At 45.7% G+C, this 13,764-nt stretch overlaps 2 protein-coding genes across 3 annotated transcripts in view; one reads left to right on the forward strand and one right to left on the reverse strand.

Moving 5' to 3' along the window:
- Positions 1–8,794, reverse strand: part of BDH1 (3-hydroxybutyrate dehydrogenase 1) — a 21,129-nt gene extending 12,335 nt beyond the window's left edge. Inside the window, exons 1-4 of the mRNA XM_054074912.1 lie at positions 8,686–8,794; positions 6,981–7,112; positions 3,906–3,978; positions 2,339–2,449 (exon numbers count right to left, since the gene is read on the reverse strand). Coding sequence (XP_053930887.1) covers positions 2,339–2,449; positions 3,906–3,978; positions 6,981–7,063 — 267 coding nt within the window. The 5' untranslated portion in view covers positions 7,064–7,112; positions 8,686–8,794. The remainder of the gene's footprint in view (positions 1–2,338; positions 2,450–3,905; positions 3,979–6,980; positions 7,113–8,685) is intronic.
- The window catches only part of LOC104063450 (D-beta-hydroxybutyrate dehydrogenase, mitochondrial), a 21,014-nt gene continuing 15,561 nt past the window's right edge, over positions 8,312–13,764 (forward strand). Inside the window, exons 1-2 of one of the 2 annotated variants that reach the window (XM_009565626.2) lie at positions 8,312–8,587; positions 13,080–13,190. In XM_009565626.2, the coding sequence (XP_009563921.2) occupies positions 8,327–8,587; positions 13,080–13,190 (372 nt within the window). In that variant the 5' untranslated portion in view covers positions 8,312–8,326. Of the gene's footprint in view, positions 8,588–9,044; positions 9,184–13,079; positions 13,191–13,764 lie in introns of those variants that run through there. The other variant, XM_054074911.1, reaches the window with a different exon arrangement.

A 13,764-nucleotide genomic window follows, 5' to 3' on the forward strand; every position in this document is an offset into this window, starting at 1 on the left:
GTCCACTGGTAACAAATACTAATGGAAAAATACCTTCTTCATCTTATGTCAGCTGGCTCCCCAGGCTACTAACTAAAGAGGAAAACATAAGACAGCTGCAGCGTGATCATTCATTGGATCCAACCTACCACTGTCTTTTGACAATGAAGCATCAACACAACTCTCACATGAATATACTTGCCAGTGAAAATTTTAGGAAGAAATAGCACACTGTTCACATAGATCCAGCCTTGGGCTCGCCTCAGTCATGACTCTAAACACCTTTCTCAGGTTTCCTTCAGTAAAAATACAGTCAGGCACTCAGGATCGGGCCCCTCTCGGAAACCTTTTCCAATGAAGAGTCAGCACTGCACATATTTTTAGTCTGCAGTAAGGATGTGACACTCCTAAAAACAGTGCACACTCTGAGGACACGATGGCTCCCCAACCTGGAGTACGCTTCCATGTGCAGGTGTGCTGTGAAAAACAGTCCCGTGAAAAATAACACTGACATTTCACAGTCATTTCCTCTCTGTTCGGGCTAGGTCAAATACACCCAAACAAAGGATGATGCTTCTTATTTCTACCTCTGCTTTTACCTAGTATCTAAAAACACAACACATTTTTTGTACCCCTAAAATCTGCACGAGCAGCAATTACACTCTGATCCGAACTCCGCTTATGGTTTTGCTAGCATAACCTGTGGTACTATGAAAAATCAGCTCAGTCTCCTGGAGTTGTTTTAGTCCTACAGAGCAGTTCTACATAAAGTATAGGGCCCGAAGACACATAAGAGGCCAAGCTGTTAACTACGGAGCTCTGGCTTTGTATAGTGTTTTTTGGATGAGAACTGCTGTTACCAGTCTTGCTGTAGTCACACGGGGTTTGGAATATCAGATGTGAGTCCAGCTAAAGAAGCAATATCTATTTACACAGTGATACAGCAAAGCTTTCTGTCGACTTTTGGTGAGGAGATAAACATTGATCAAAGCCTAAAAAGTTCTGGCATGCTGCTGCATGTCAGCTTACGCTAAATTTCTCAGAGGCCAAGATTTTCCACTAACATGTATTCAGCAGAATGAGTGCCGAAGACACTGAAACGGAAGAGAGGATTCAGTGACAGTTAAAGACATGCTCACTGAAAATCAGGTCTTTCTGGCAGCTGAGACAGAAGAAGTTAAACCCAAAAGTAAATTTGCAGCTCTGAAATTTATGGCTCCTTTCAACACAGAGATATTTTTCTAAAAGCTATTTTTCTAAAAAGTGTTTTTTAAGTCTTCAACTTCTTATATTCTCTAATGTTGATCTTCAGTTACAAAAGCTGAGTAGAAACATCTGCCAAAAAAAGTACTCATCTACTCTCTCTCTTCTTGACACCGTTAGAAAAGCAGCATTTTATAAGATGTGCCTTGTTCTTCTGCGAAGCCTGTAGAGGGAGCCCAGCTTTACAAACAAACCCTTGACCCAAAGCTGGGACTCCACAAGGGGCAGAACTGTCGAAACACAAACTTGTCTTTCGAAAAAACGCAGCAGAAAAAAAAAATAAAATTTAAGCAAAACTTAGTAATAATGGAAAAATTAACAGCAGAAAGATAACACTGAACATTAATAACATTAAAAAACACCTGGCAAATTCCCTTTAAGTATCTATCAGATACATGAGCTAAAAGATTAGGATCAAAATAACTGACACACCCCAGGATATCCTGAGGAGTAAGTTTGTTTCTGTTGGGAAATGGCCACGTAGCTCAAAAAGGTTAAGGCTTCACAAGGAGAGGCTAAAGCTCTCTCCTATTCTTCATGACCAGGCATCTCTGACTGCCACACAGAGCACTCCTGGAAAGCATTCCAAGCTCCATTGCTAAGCTAGTTGTGGCCCAATTTTGCACTCATTTGCACAAGCAGAACTCTATGGCCTTCACAGCAATTTCAAGAGACCCTCAGAACACTCTGAGGCACAGTTGTACTCATGAACATATGAAAAATACGCTCATAGCACGTGCAATAAAATCACTGGTGGCTTGGTATACATCAAGGCCAAAGGTCCAGGTTCAACCTGATCCCAAAATTTGCTTATGGATAAGCCTATAAAATTAGATTTGGGGTTCCAGTCCATCAGATATGGAATAGACTACAATGTTGTGATTCAAATAAGAATTTCCCTAGACGCTGTTAAGACCTGATTCTGGTCTAGACCAGGTTATGCTCTACGAAATTCCAGCACTCGTGTCTTTCCCTTTGGATTACTAACCATCCTCCCTGTCCTTGGCAGAAAGCTGTGCAGAGCGGAGACAAAGATTGGATTTGCTATGTGTCTGTGCACACACCACAGGTGAAGAATAGTTTTTGTTTTCCCTACCTTTTGCAGGCAGCCAGCGTAGATAATGAAGCCTTTGGAATGCAGGTGCTTGGCCAAAGCAAATCCAAACCCTGAGTCACAACCTGTTATAAGCACCGCTCTGCTGCCAATCTGCAAAATAAATCAGAACAAAAAGCACTGAAATTGAGTATTTGAAATCAGTGATTGGGAGCACACAGAACAAAACTATGCCCTTGGCCAGGAGCAGTCTGTTCTAGGGACGTTCTCTACTCTCCTTGCCAGCTACTGCCACCCAGTGCCTTCTGAAGAAAAGAAACAGTTTCATACCAAAATCACCCCAGTGAGGCAGGATCCCTGTCTTCTAACACAAAGACAAGTTCAGCACCTCTGGCAACGGGTTCCCAAGGCAAAGAGACCAAGCAAACCACCATTCTCTGGCAGTTCACATCCATCTTGAAATCTGCAAATATACCAGACAGTTCCCAAGACACGTTTTCCCTTCAGTATGAATGGTTCCTGTATGTTTAAAGCAGGCAGGAGCTCACTCTTCTGTTCCATGCAGCCTGTGGGGCATGGGGGAGATAGCTTGACTGAAGAAAAGATGAGTTAACCTTACTGACTGCTCCTGCATCATTCTCTAGCACGTAAACTACCTAGCGCTGGGTTTTAAAAGCTAAACAGAATCAATTTGGTTCCATATTTGAAATTAAGACCAGTTGGTCATCAGTCTTTTTGTTTCGTTGTTTTTTCTTTTTCTCATTTTTCAACTTACAATTTAAATAGAAGTATATCTCTTTCCTTCCCCAAATCCCTTCTTTTAAGCCAAAGAGAGGCAGCAGTTAAGCAACATGTTAAAAACTGCATGGTGTATCAGACATTCCAGCAGCAACAAGTGCATGTGCAGCAACATAGCTACAGCTAAGCAACACACTGAGCACTTGCAATTCATTCCAATTTGTCTTTTTTAATAAACTAGAAACTTGGCTTTCCCCAGCACACACAGGGACTGACCAGGGTCACACTAGAGGCCCAGCAGTGATGCAAGGGCCGTATCTGAATTCCTCTGAGACTGTGTCCCAGAGTTATAAAGCAAGATGTGCATGCTTTAGCACTGCTACAGTGCTGAGCTCTGTGCCACAGGGCAGGCAAGAGGGCAAAACATTCCCCTTTCTTTTGCCTGGCACTGTTCATGGAACGCTAGCACCTTCAAGGAGGGCTGTTACAGAAGAGACACTCTCCAGATCAGGAGGTGAGGACACACCAATTTATTCATGTCTCTTTACACAACCCTTGTACAGAAAGACTGCTTTATTGAGAAATGGTCATGCAAATTGCCTCTGCTCTAAGGTGGAAGATTTCATCTGCTGAGTGAGTTCCAAAAATAGAAAAAAACCCACTAGTCTGATTGTTTATTTCCATCCTTAGCAGCATGTATCGTGCTACGTCAATGGAAGCTCTGTGCTCGGAAAGAATGTAGAGTATGCTGGAGAGGTCCAGCTTGGAGTCTTTCTAGCAAATCAGAAAGAAGTATTTGGTCAGCAGGCATCAGGGATTTTAAAACCCCAGCTCAGCAGAACCAGTTCCTGGAAACCACAGTCACACTCACCTGATCGACTTCACTGGCATAAGAGCGGCTGCCACATGAAGACAGGAGAGGGAAGCAAAATCTTTGCACAGGTCTGTTAAGTAAAAAAAAAACAAGCAGAACAATCAGGCATGGAACATCTTGTCCGTTTCCTGGTGCTGCAGTATATACATGAAAAGGAAAGTAGTGTTGCCTATGTACATTATGTAGATTGTCATTTGAGAAGACAGAATTCACTCTACAGTTCTCCTTAGTCTGAGCCTGTTTCCTACAGTATGAAACATTTGTTTCTCAAAAGACCTTGATGCTATTTCCAGCTATAGAAGCTGTCTGGATACTACCAAGAATTCTAAAATAGTTCCTGGTTTGGAGGAACAGAGCTGCTTCCACCCACAAAATGGGCAGTACAGTGTTTTCATTTCCAACAGCAACAACACTCTCACTTAAAGAGTTACACAAAGCTGGGGTATAGGAAGTTATTTATTTGTCTGATGAAAGTATTCTGCTGTGGCATTGCCTAAGGTCACATTTGCTTGGATCCATCTCACTGCTTTATGCACATCTCCACCCTTCTGTCATTTTGAATGACACTTCCTCCTCTGCAGTGACTACCCATTAGATACTCCTATGTCTTATATCCTCTCTTTTCAACTGTTTAAAGTAAGTGACACTGTGTCTTTGAGCAACACCTGCCAAGCAGATCTGAAGCTCCTCTATACACTATGCCTGACTCAAACCATGTTCACAAAGACAGACCAGAGCAAAGGGTGTAAGTAGTTATTTAGAAAAACTACACTACCAGCAGCAGCACACTGTCTCGGGTCTTGCCACCATTCATCGCAACTGAGCCTAGACAAGACACCGGAGTGACCCTCACCTCTGTTCTTGCCAGCCACCTCTCTGGACTGTATCGGCTTTTTCATTTTCATTTTGGACACTGATTATACCCCCCCAAACCTTCTGGCCTGCCCCTAGACTTGCTGAAATTCATCTGCCCTCTGCCACTTCTAACAACATCTGTCCTTCAGGGAGAGCTTATCTTCCAGGCTGCTCTTCCATCTTCTAAGTGAATTTGCATAATCATTAAAAATTATCTCCTGCCCAGACATCACAGGCGTTCACAGGGTGACCTGTGCTATACTGAATCACAATCTCTGGCCTCAGAGCTGTATCTTGGGAAAACAAGGCTAGAAAAAGGGTCTGCTAGGGCAGAAGCTTTGAACAAGATGGGAAAGGAGCTGATTTATATTCAGGCAATGGTGTCCCCTTACCTTACTGCAAAAGTTTAGCTCTTATTCTAACTTGGAGTGTCACAAGTTAAATTAGCTCTTGAAATAGCTACAGCCAATTTAATTGCTCCAGAAGTCAGTCCCCAGGCAAAGTCTGTATTAACATCACTGACCTACAATCCTAGCCTGGAGCTTTTATCTCAACAATAAGCTTCTCGGTGCGTCTCAAAGTGCCCAGAGACATTTATAACATTTCTTTTAGTTACATGAGCTCATTTTTTGTTTTACAGTGTCATGTCTGGTCCTGTTGTTTCACTGCAGAGCATTGATTTGTTGCCCTCTATTCACAATAACCTGTAGACAATAACTACCTGACATTCTGCCTACCTTGACCTGAAGGCAAGGCCATAAAACAGATGCCAGCTGCTGATCAGCAGGAATGTCATCAGAGGAAACAGCTATGATGCGTGTGTGATATGAGGCCCCCCCCCCAGTACATTAATGCACCGTGAGCCATTTTTGTCATTCCACATGACTGAATTCTAGAAACCACAACTGAAACTTTTAAAATGCACAGATGGCCCTCAAATTGAATCTGGGCTTGTAACCATGCATTCGCTTTTGTTCAGTTACACCAAAACAGGCCATCCTCAGCTTGAAGAAATAAGTATATAAATGCTACCTCAGTGCATTAGGATACCAGTATAGTGACAACACTGCCTGTTAGATGAACAGTTGGATTTCCATTTCAGGTTTAGCATCTTGTGCGGACTTCAAAAAACACAACACGTTTTTGCCCTGAGCACAAAATGCACAGATACAGAGTAAGCAAAATAAAAGAAGAAAAAAAGAACATGCTGAAATTTCTTTTCTCAAAAATCAATGCATTGAGTTTTTAAGGCTACAGCAGACTCCTGCTGGTCCAGCTTTGGTTTGTGTGGAACAAACAGGAGATAAAAGGCCTATGTCTGTTTGCACAGGAAATCTCTAACAGCTCAGCTATCTTCAGGCTCTATAATTACCTGTTACAGAAGCCACCTTTGACACTGATGGTGTGGACACCACTATCAACAGCAGTAGAACAACACTGGAGGCGGCAGTTCCTGCTTAGCAGGCCATGAGCCAATTTTAAATGGCTTATATACAATTAGTGGTGCATACATCATTGTTTGGGAACTCCACTCTAAAGCAAAAACAGTGAAAGTACTCAATTTGCTCTGGATTTGGACTAGTAGAGTTCTTATCATATATCAACACTAAAGGTGGGGTTTTTCTCAGAGCTAGGAATTGGAATCAGAGAGGCACTTTTCTGTTCATGTTCAGAAAAAAAGAGCTTTATTACTCAGCCCACCTCCAGTTCTCACTAAAACCCACCCTCTCAACTTTCTCTCATTTCATGTGATTCATTGCCTCTTCAATGAAGTCATAGAAATACACAACAGTTCCTTGCACTGCAACAAGGCCTACTTGCTGATACTCAGAAGTAAACCCTTGTTTGACACTGAATTAATGCTCTACTCAACCCTCTTTCGACTGCAGATGATTGTCCAAGTAAAATAAAACACATTGCAAACCTTTTCTTGCACACAGAGTCCATGTCCTCTGTGCTCAGCTCAATGACTGGGCACTGGAAGAGAAGCCAGGCAGGCTGTGGAGTCTCTGTCCTTAGAGATAGTCAAAACCCACCTGGACACAGTCTTAGGCAGCCAGCTCTAGAGAGGCCTACTTGAGCAGGGCCAGATGGCCTCCAGAGGTCCCTTCCAACCTCAATCATCCGAGGATTTCGTAAAGAGTTCCACTGAAATCAAACGAGCCCTCGATGTGTGCTTTACTCAAGATCTCACTCTTTCTTCACCAAGTTTCTTACCTGAAGCAATTCCCTGGGTCCTTGAAATTCAGGGCTTTCACAGAGAAACTCAAGAGAGGCCGGGACAGCTTGGTAGCCAACATGTTTGCAATCAGCAAACTCTACCAACACCAAAACTGTTCTCCCTTAGCTCTGCAATACAAGATAGCACCTCTGTTTTAGTTACTCAATTATTTTGTAAGTCATGCTGATTCCACGTGTTTTGACAAGAAAATAAAGTCCAAAGGAACTCATCTTTCCCCCTTGCAGTTCCTCCTAGTGAGATAAATAGCTCAACCTTCAAACATCTTAAGACGCTTTTAAATAAAGAAAAAGATTCTAAGTAAACTGACAAGCAGAGAGGCAATGTCAACTTCAATGCATCTTTAAGTGCATTCTTTGAAACAGATAAAAACTAAGGTACTCACATGAAATATATCATTTCAAGTGAGCTATGCAAAATAATTTTAAACTAAAACACAACTTCAAGTCACAGGTGATGTTATGTTACATGTTCCCAAAGTAATCCTTGGGCTTTACAGCTGGTTCAGCCATGTTATTAAAAATATATTTCTCTGTAATTAAGTACTGGTGGTGCTGGACTGTGCACTAGGCATCGTCGTTAAACTCACTATGGGCTGAAAACACCTCGAGAACAAGAGTTAGTACAGAAAGTTAATTTCAGTCATATTGATAGAAACATAGAATGGTTTGGGTTGGAAGGGACCTTAAAGCTCACCCAGTTCCACTTCTCCCACTATGGGCAGGGACACCTTCCACTCTATGAGGTTGCTCAAAAGCCTCATCCAGCCTGGCCTTGAACACCTCCAGGGAAGGGGCATCCACAATTTCTTTGGGCAACCTGGTCCAGTGCCTCACCACCCTCACAGTAAAAAAATTCTTAATAAAATCTAATCTAAATCTACTCTCTTTCAGCTTAAACCCCTTTCCTTTCATCCTATCCCTACACTTCCTGATGAAGAGTCCCCCTCCAGCTTCCCTGTAGCACCCTTTAGGTACTGGAAGGCTGCTCGAAGGTCTCCCTGGAGCCTTCTCTTCTCCAGGCTGAACAAACCCAACTCTCAACCTGTCCTGGTATGGGAGGTGCTCTAGCCCTTGGATCATCCTCGTGGCCTTCTCTGGACTCGCTCTGACAGATCCCTGTCCTTGCTGCGCTGAGGGCTCCAGGGCACAAAAAATGATCCCCAGCTAAACCACGACCTCCTTTATTACAGCAGGAACCCAGCACCCACCAGAAAGCTGGGGAAGGACTTTTTACAAGGGCATGGAGTGATAGGACAAGAGGGAATGGCTTTAAGTTGGAAGGGGGAAGATTTAGAGTGGATATTAGGAAGAAATTCTTCCCGATGAGGGCGGTGAGGCACAAGTTGCCGAGGGAAGCTGTGTCTGCCCCTCCCTGGAGGTGCTCAAGGCCTGGTGGATGGGCTGTGGGCGGCCTGGTCCCACGGGAGGGGGTGGAACTGGATGATCTCCAAGGTCCCTTCCACCCCAATCATCCCGTGACGCCCAGTGTGGGGCAGGGCCGGGCTCCATCCGCGCCACCGCGGCCACTGGGGGGGTTTGATCCGATCCGGAAGCTCGGCCACCGCCCCCGCCGCTCTCTCTCGGTGAGGGATCCCGCAGGGAGGGCCGCGGGGCTCCCGGCCCCGCCCGCATCGCCCCCTCCCGCCGGGCCCCGGCAGCAGCGACCCCGCCCGCGCGTTACCTGGGCCCGCCGCGCGCCGCCGCCGTTTGAATGGCGCTGGGGCCCGGCAGCGGCGCGAGACGCGGGGCGCGGCGGGGGCGGGCGCGGGGCGGGCGCGGGCGGCCGTCGCCATTGGCTGCGGCGCGGGCGGCGGCGGCCACGGGCGGCGCCTATTGGCTGGTGGAGGCGGGGGCGGCCATTGGCTGCTGGGGCGGTGGGGGAAGCGGTGACTGGCCGATGCGGGGGCGGGGGCGCTGGCCATTGGCTGCTGCTGGGGCGCTGATTGGCTGCTGGCGGGCAGGGGCAGCAACCATTGGCTGAGTCGGCGGCGGTGGTTGGCTGCTGGAGGGAGGGGCGGGTCCACTGGCTGCGGCGGGGCCATTGGCTGCAGCGAGGTCGCTGATTGGCTGAGGTGGGGTGGCCATGTTGGCGCTGGTGCTGGGCGCAGCGGTGCTGCTGGCGGGCGGCGGGCGCTGTCTCGCCTTGGGCCTCCGCCGCCTTCTCCGGCGGGCCCTGCCCGTGAGTACCGGCCCTCGGGGCCCCCGGAGGCTGAGGGCCGCGCTCCGGACCTGGGAGCGGGTGTGCGGGGTAAAGCGGCCCTTAGAGCCGCAGGGTCCTAGAGTGGGTTGGGCTGGAAGGGACCGTGAGGCCCGTCGTGTCCGATCGCTCTGCAGCGAGCAGGGACCGCTTCACCCTGATCAGGTTGCTCAGAGCCCCGTCCAACCTGAGCGTGAATGTCCCAGGGATGGGGCCTCCAACGCCCCTGGCCTACCCGGGACAGGATTTCACTGCCCTCTGTGAAAAACTTACTCTTAATATCTGGTCTAAACTTATTTTCTTATAGTTTAAAACCATTATTCCTTGTCTTATTGCTACAGGCCCTGCTAAAAAGTTTTTTCCCATCTCTCTTAAAAGCCCCCTTTAATTGCAGGTAACAATTTGACACAGCGCTGAGACGAGTAGTGAAGTTTAGCTGCCACCTCTTGAACGGGCACCACAGCAGCTTTGATCAGTGTTTTGAGGAACTCCAGGTGTCTCTGAAAGGCTTTAATAAAGTCTCCTTGGAGTCTTCTCCAGGCTGAACAGTGGAGCAGAGCTGCATAACTGGTCTCTTGTATGTTTTGGAAAAGCAACACAAAGTGCTTGGGCTTCTCTCACTGGGTCAGAAGTAGCAGCTCTGGTGTGTGCCCCAGGCAGCCTTTCTGCAGGCAACGGGAGGAACTTGGAAGTGAATGTGGTGTTGCTCCAGGGCCTCCATCTCAGTCCTGCCCCTCTGAAATGGCCAGAGTACAGCTTTGGCCCCTTTGGAACCTCCAGCTTCACTCATCTTCCTTCTGATCTGCTCCTCTGATGTTTCCCATCCCTATCTCACATGAGAAAATACCTTCCCTTTTAGGGAATGTTTTCAGTTCTCATGGGATTGAAAACCTTAACTTCCTGGCTCTGGGAAAGCAGAACAAGCAGAGTTCACAGTGTGATTGCTCTCATCTTCTAATTAGTCTGATAGTAAGGATTGGGGAGGGTATGAAAGGGAACAGGATTCAGGAAACAAGTGACACCATGGAAGACGAAGTTCAGGCAAGCATGGTGGGTTCCCATGTTGTCCAGAGAGACTGAGGCTGAAAAGCAGATTCTTTTTCCTTAGCTTCTTTTGCAATAAATGTATATAGTTTTTACAGATCATGTGCATGCATAAAATAAATTCTGCTGTTTAAAGTAACAATAGTATCCTACTAGGAAACACTAGTGAGTTGTGTGCACCTAAGGTGGCTACAGGCTGAAATCAGGCTGACTGGCTGGGGCTGTTTGAACTATGTGGAGCGTGTATTACAATGTTCTGGATTGCGCAGCGAGGATACAGATGGTGTTACCCTGCAGCATCTCCGGTACAGGAAATTACACTCCTGGCAGGTTTCAGATGCCCTGCAGCGCTGTATGTGAATGCCATCCCCTGTGTAGTGTTTCCTGAGGGCACTCTATGACCATTAGTGAGTGGGGCACCTGAAGTTCCTCAAAAAGCTGATCAAGGCTGCTGTGATGCCTGTTGGAGAGATGGCAGCTAATCCTCTCTGCCCATCTCAGCACTGTGTTGTAGTTAACTGCAGACTGACTTACCGTATTCCAGGAATCAGGCCCATTGGGCCTTATCTTGGGACTTTCGGAAAATAAGGATGATCAGGCTTTTCCCTGTTCAGAGGGGTTTTGGGGTAGAATTTTTTTGGCTGGGAATGCAGTAGCTTCCTGCTTTCATCCTTGGCAGCACTCTGTCCATCTGACATACAGCAAAGATGGAGGTGGCTACTAGTGTGATATCTGTTACATCCCTTGGGAATTTGGGACGCTTGTTAGTGCTCCTGGGGCCTTAGTCTGTTATGAACCATGTTGCTGGATGGTTTTATTACTAGCAATTAGGGTAATAGCAGATAATCACAGGTAATTCTCATACTGGAAATCGTTCTTCACTTTTCTCCCCATTATAGATACCTGAGAGGATACGTATTTTGATGGTATGGTTGGTTGGTTTATTTTTTTTTGTTTGTCTGTTTTTCAACCTGAGATAGCAAACCACCTGCTGGGAGCTGGAACTGGATGCACACACTAGATGCTTTTATTTCCTGCAGCTGATGGCGGAACTAGTTATGGCTGAGGATTGGTCATCCTCTCGGTTTGCATGTTCTGGGCTCTGAAAGTAGTCACAACTCCTTATTTTTTGCTCAGTTAGAGCCCTTTATAGGTAAACTTTCCTTCAGGATTCAGAGGCAAAGGATCCAGGTTGATGAGGCAGAGAAAGAAGTAAAATCCTTTGTTCTCCAGGGGCTGGGTTGCTGGATTAATGCGGGAGGTAACCTTGGCAAATTCTGTGATCTGATTCATACTTGATCCTCATCTCCCTTGGAGTTGTGTCACTGTAAATTAGATTAAGACTGAGTGCAGTGTATTTGATTCTTACTTACCATATGTCCTTTAGCTGGAGCTACCGTCAAGGCTCTGTTAGAGCTAGCCTGTTCTTTGTCTAGGTGTACAAATCAGTGTTAATGTGGGTGTTTGTATGATAGACTTTTCATCAGTTCTTATTTCAACTTCATGTTGTGACTCCCCTTTGAAAGCAATAGCTTCAACATGAAATATAGGGCAGGACAGGGTGTAGCTTGTTTGCTTATTGCACTCTGCACATATTGAGTTTGTGTAGTAATGCTCTGATTGCTATCACCCTGCAATTATTCCTTATTGCCATTTGATTACCATGCATGTCAGCAAAACAGGAGATCAGAGAGCACTGGTGATTGCCCGATTTCTGTCTGGAAAAAGGGTCTGCACAAGCTAGTGCAATTCATATGGAACAAGTATAAAATCAAATGTTCATATTCTAGCTGTTGTTAATACAGTAAGAGGGAATATTAGTTGCAGATAACTCCATAGAGGGGGAAATCATCTCACTTCCGTATTGCACTCTGTAGAACTTTATCGAGTTACTGCGTCATGGATATGGTTTCAGTTTGGAGCAGTGTGCAGCACTGCAGGTGGGTGCCTGCAAGCTGGGCTAAATCTTGATTTCATTGCTTCACAGCTGTGTTGAGGAGAGGGGGGAGAGATGGTTTTCAAGCAAAGAAAGAGAGTGAAGGTGTAGTGTTTCAGTAGAGGCTTCTCTTCAGGATTTGGGATTCTGTTTTCAGATCTATCACAAGCCTGTTGTGTCATACCATATGAAGTATCATATCTTCTCTCAATTTATCCATCAGTCAAAAGGTAATAATAATGTAGGATTTGATAAGTTGTTCCTGCTAAGATTGCAGTGTTTCAGAAGGAAACCCTAACCAGTAGTCACGTTCCTGCATGCTAAAATATAGCATGGAAAATACTGCATAGAGTGGGAGTAGGTAGGAAACGGGCATTGGAGTCACTCTGCAGTCAAAATTGCTGCTGTATGACTAAAGCAGGTGACATATTATCATTTGGATGTTTTCTGTGCTGCTCTTTCTTAAAATGCCAATGAGCTGGTAGATCACCATCTTCTTTTGAAATGTTTCTGTTCTGCTTTGGCCACTGATACTTGAAAGAAAGAGCTACTGTTATAGCTTGGGTATCAAGGCGGCACAACTTGTTACAAGCCAACAATTGAATAAATTTAGGGTTTTACCCTAGTTGTGAGCCGATTGTCCCAACAGTTGAAGAATCTTGTTTACACTGGCTAACCCAGCAGAGGCTTTGCTGAAATTGCTGGGTTTAGACTGTGGTTAGGTTAGTGTGTAGATCAGAACCAGCCTCCTGTGACTTGCAGCTGGAATTTTACCTCCTGAACACTAGCCCTGGCTGCAGGGCTGCAAGCTGCTCCCGTGGTGTGTTACTTGGTAGTGATGGTGTCTGCAGCATTGCAATATCTGGTGATATCATATTACTGTTTTTCCCCCACACAGGCTGAAGGGAAGGCAGTGCTAATAACAGGCTGTGACAAAGGTTTTGGACATGCCTTGGCAAAGCAGCTTCACACAAAGGGATTTACTGTTTTTGCTGGATGCTTGCTAGCGGTGAGTAGTAATATTGATCAAAATTCTTCTCTGATTGGAAAAAATGCTTCTCAAATGATACTCTTTTCATCTGCAGCTTCCATTTACCCTATTCCAAGACATGAGGGAGGTGCAGCAGACAGAGATCGTGACATCTTCCATTGCTTCATCTGCCTGTGTCATCTTGTCATTCCTGTAATTCCGAGCTCCTTAGAGCAGGAGCTGTTTTGTCAACTGCATGTCTGTGCAGTAGCTTGCACAGTAGGATGCTGTCCACTGCTGGGAGCCTCTCAGTGATACCTCAACACACTCAGTAAATCTGATAATCCAAGATGGCACATTGGCTTTCTGTCTTCCCTGGCGTCTCTGTTGTTGTCTTTCCTTCTGCCACTTTCCTTTGGGGGCACTCTCATCAAACTCACTCCAAGCTGCCTCACCTATCTTGTTCAGGCTCTGTTTCCAAAGTGTTTTCTAACTGTGCTTCTACAGAAAGCAGTTTAGTTTCTAGATAGCTGAATAAAGAAATTTACTGTACATTTCTGATATCCATAGGTCTCGCCCTCTGCTACCTGTGTTTGTCTGATTACTTGTTGTA

This window comes from Cuculus canorus, chromosome 9 (genome assembly GCF_017976375.1).
Source record: "Cuculus canorus isolate bCucCan1 chromosome 9, bCucCan1.pri, whole genome shotgun sequence".
Lineage (NCBI taxonomy): Eukaryota > Metazoa > Chordata > Aves > Cuculiformes > Cuculidae > Cuculus > Cuculus canorus.